The sequence below is a fragment of the Pseudomyrmex gracilis genome, unplaced genomic scaffold (assembly GCF_002006095.1).
Source record: "Pseudomyrmex gracilis isolate BER0280 unplaced genomic scaffold, ASM200609v1 scaffold_2262, whole genome shotgun sequence".
NCBI lineage: Eukaryota > Metazoa > Arthropoda > Insecta > Hymenoptera > Formicidae > Pseudomyrmex > Pseudomyrmex gracilis.
The window spans coordinates 30,768-33,320 of record NW_018022846.1 but is presented as its reverse complement, the minus strand read 5'-3'; the positions used below and the strand labels follow the sequence as shown (position 1 = coordinate 33,320).

General features: G+C 42.6%; 1 protein-coding gene across 1 annotated transcript in view; it reads left to right on the top strand.

The window, feature by feature from the left end:
• Positions 1-558: 558 nt before the first annotated feature.
• LOC109862717 overlaps positions 559-2,553 on the top strand; it is a 2,866-nt gene continuing 871 nt past the window's right edge. Inside the window, exons 1-3 of the mRNA XM_020442837.1 lie at positions 559-717; positions 1,112-1,688; positions 2,429-2,512. Coding sequence (XP_020298426.1) covers positions 559-717; positions 1,112-1,688; positions 2,429-2,512 — 820 coding nt within the window. The remainder of the gene's footprint in view (positions 718-1,111; positions 1,689-2,428; positions 2,513-2,553) is intronic.

The following is a 2,553-nucleotide window of genomic DNA, read 5'->3' as shown; positions in this document are numbered from 1 at the left end:
TGGAGCAGAACCCCTCTATCTTAACTACTAATATTTTCTATTTTACAACGTATAAACAACTTACAAAGTTTTATATATTTTATATATATTTTTGTAACTATGTATAAAAGATTTTACTTGGCGTAACTTATTGATATAATTTCTTTTGTAGAATAGATCTTGTAAAGGAAGATTTTGATAGTAATACTTTTTCTAGAGATACGAGTTGCGCATGTACTTGGCGCCTTTTTTGATATGACGGTGAATACGGAGAAAGTGGCGGGTCTGGTGAGAGACTGGAAGGTCTCCAATGAAGCTTCGAGATCCGATTACAGACAAATACGTCTAACTTTTCAATACTCCCCGCCGATAAGCTGGGCTCCCAACCCCAAAAAAACTAATTGGGACGGCTTCAGGGCTTACCTTAAGGCCCGGCTTGCTAGAGCCCCACCTAGCTACAGGTTTAAAAAAAATTTAGAAGACGTGGCGGACTACTTAAAGAACGCCTTGTAAATGCCTACGAATGAAACTGCTTGTCAAAACCAAGAAAGCCAGTGACCAAGATCCAATGGTGGAATAATGAGCTTGAAAAGCTCAAGTCAGAAACAAGAAAGAAATTCAATAAAGCAAAAAGAACCGGCCTTGCGGCTTACTGGGAAGCTTTTAGAAGCTCCCAACGAGAATATAGCAAGGCACTCACGAAAGCGAAGCGGAAACACTAGAGACATTTCTGCGAAGGTATTGAGAGCGCCCCGAAAGCATCCAGACTTTGCAGAGTCCTCAGTTTAGATCATCGTCCTCAGTTGAGCTGTCTCAAGCTTCCAACGGGGAACATTACTGAGGAAGCATTGGAAACTCTAAAACATTTGATGGATGTCCACTTCCCAGGTATTAACATTAAAAAACAACATAGTCGGCTAAAGCTCAGGGAGTATAAGCCCAGGCAGTGACATTTAGCAGCAAAGGTTGTTTACCCGAGGGGAGTTGCATGGGCTGTTAAGACCTTCAATCCCTATAAATCACCGGGACCGGATGGAATCTACCCGATTCTCCTTCAGGAGGGTCTGGAGGTCCTAATTGGTCCACTTACAAAAGTCTTTAGAGCAATTATTGCCTAAGACATGTTCCTCAGACTTGGAGTGGAACGAGAGTCGTTTTCATACCCAAGCCTAGCAGAAATGGCTATATATTAGCCAAAGACTTCAGGCTTATCAATCTTACTTCTTTGGTTCTTAAGACGTCGGAAAAGTTGAGTGATAAGTTCCTGAAAAATGGCCCCTTGCGTACAAATCCACTAGACTCCTCTCAATATGCTTACAGAAAGGGCAGATCATCTGATACTGCCCTGCACCATCTCGTGGGCAGAGTTAAGGCACAGCTGAGGGCAAGGAAATATGCCTTGGGCGTATTCCTGGACATCAAGGGAGCTTTTGATAGCACCTTTTATGATGTGATCGGGAAGGCTATGACCATGCGTGGCATTCCAGCCGCGTTAGCGGACTGGATACAAAGCATGCTTACAGGAAGAACTTTGACTGCTAGTTATGGGGACTCGGTGGTGCATGGCTTTCCCGCCAAAAGTTGTCCACAAGGAGGAGTACTATCTCCCTTACTCTGGTATCTAGTGGTGGATGAACTTCTTGAGAAGTTGCGGGAGGCAGGCTTCTTCGTCTATGGCTACGTTTATGATGTTGCCATAGTGGTAGAGGGCAACTTTCTTGCGATAAGATATAATGGAAAAAGCACTTATGTTTACGCAAAACTGGTGTCAATCAAAAGGACTTAGGGCTAATCTATCAAAGATCAAGGCCATAATTTTTACAAGGAAATATAAACCTGAGGCCATTGAACCGTTAAGGTACTGGCATGAGGAAATAGAATACGTTCAGTCAGTTAAATATTTGGGAGTCTATCTAGACACCAAACTGAGCTGGAGAACACATCTCGAAATAAAGAGATCCAAATTTTACGCTTCTTTTTGTGCGTGTAAAGAGTAATGGGAAAGTCCTGAGGCATTAAATTAAATGTTGCTCTACGGATATACAAATCGGTATTGTTATTGAGACTAACATATGCTGCTGTGGTTTGGTGGTCCAGAGTAGAAAAAACGGAAACAAGAAACCTGTTACAAAACCTACAAAGTAACTATCTAAGGGCCTAAGGACTGCGGCAGGTGCTATGAGAACAACATCAACAGAGGTCTGTATTCGTCCGTTAAACCATCAAGTAGTTAGCGCCGCCAGACTCACAGCGTATAGACTAAAGTGTCAGGAAAAGTGGAGACAATTCGGGATAGATCATACCGAGCTCGGGTTTCTCCAGAAATCTCTCTTCACACTGAAACAAGACAAAATACCCAGGATATACCAAGTGAACAAGGCGTTTTCTATAAACCTGTCTATTAGAGCTGAATGAAGTAATAAAAACCTACAGATCTAACCGATTATAGATGCGTGGTTCACCGATGGATCTGGAGCAAACGACCGCTTTGGAGCAGGTCTAGGAAACAATCACAGAGAGTTTTTCTTTCTGGGTAAGTTAGCCACGGTTTTCTAAGCGGAAGTCTTGGCTATT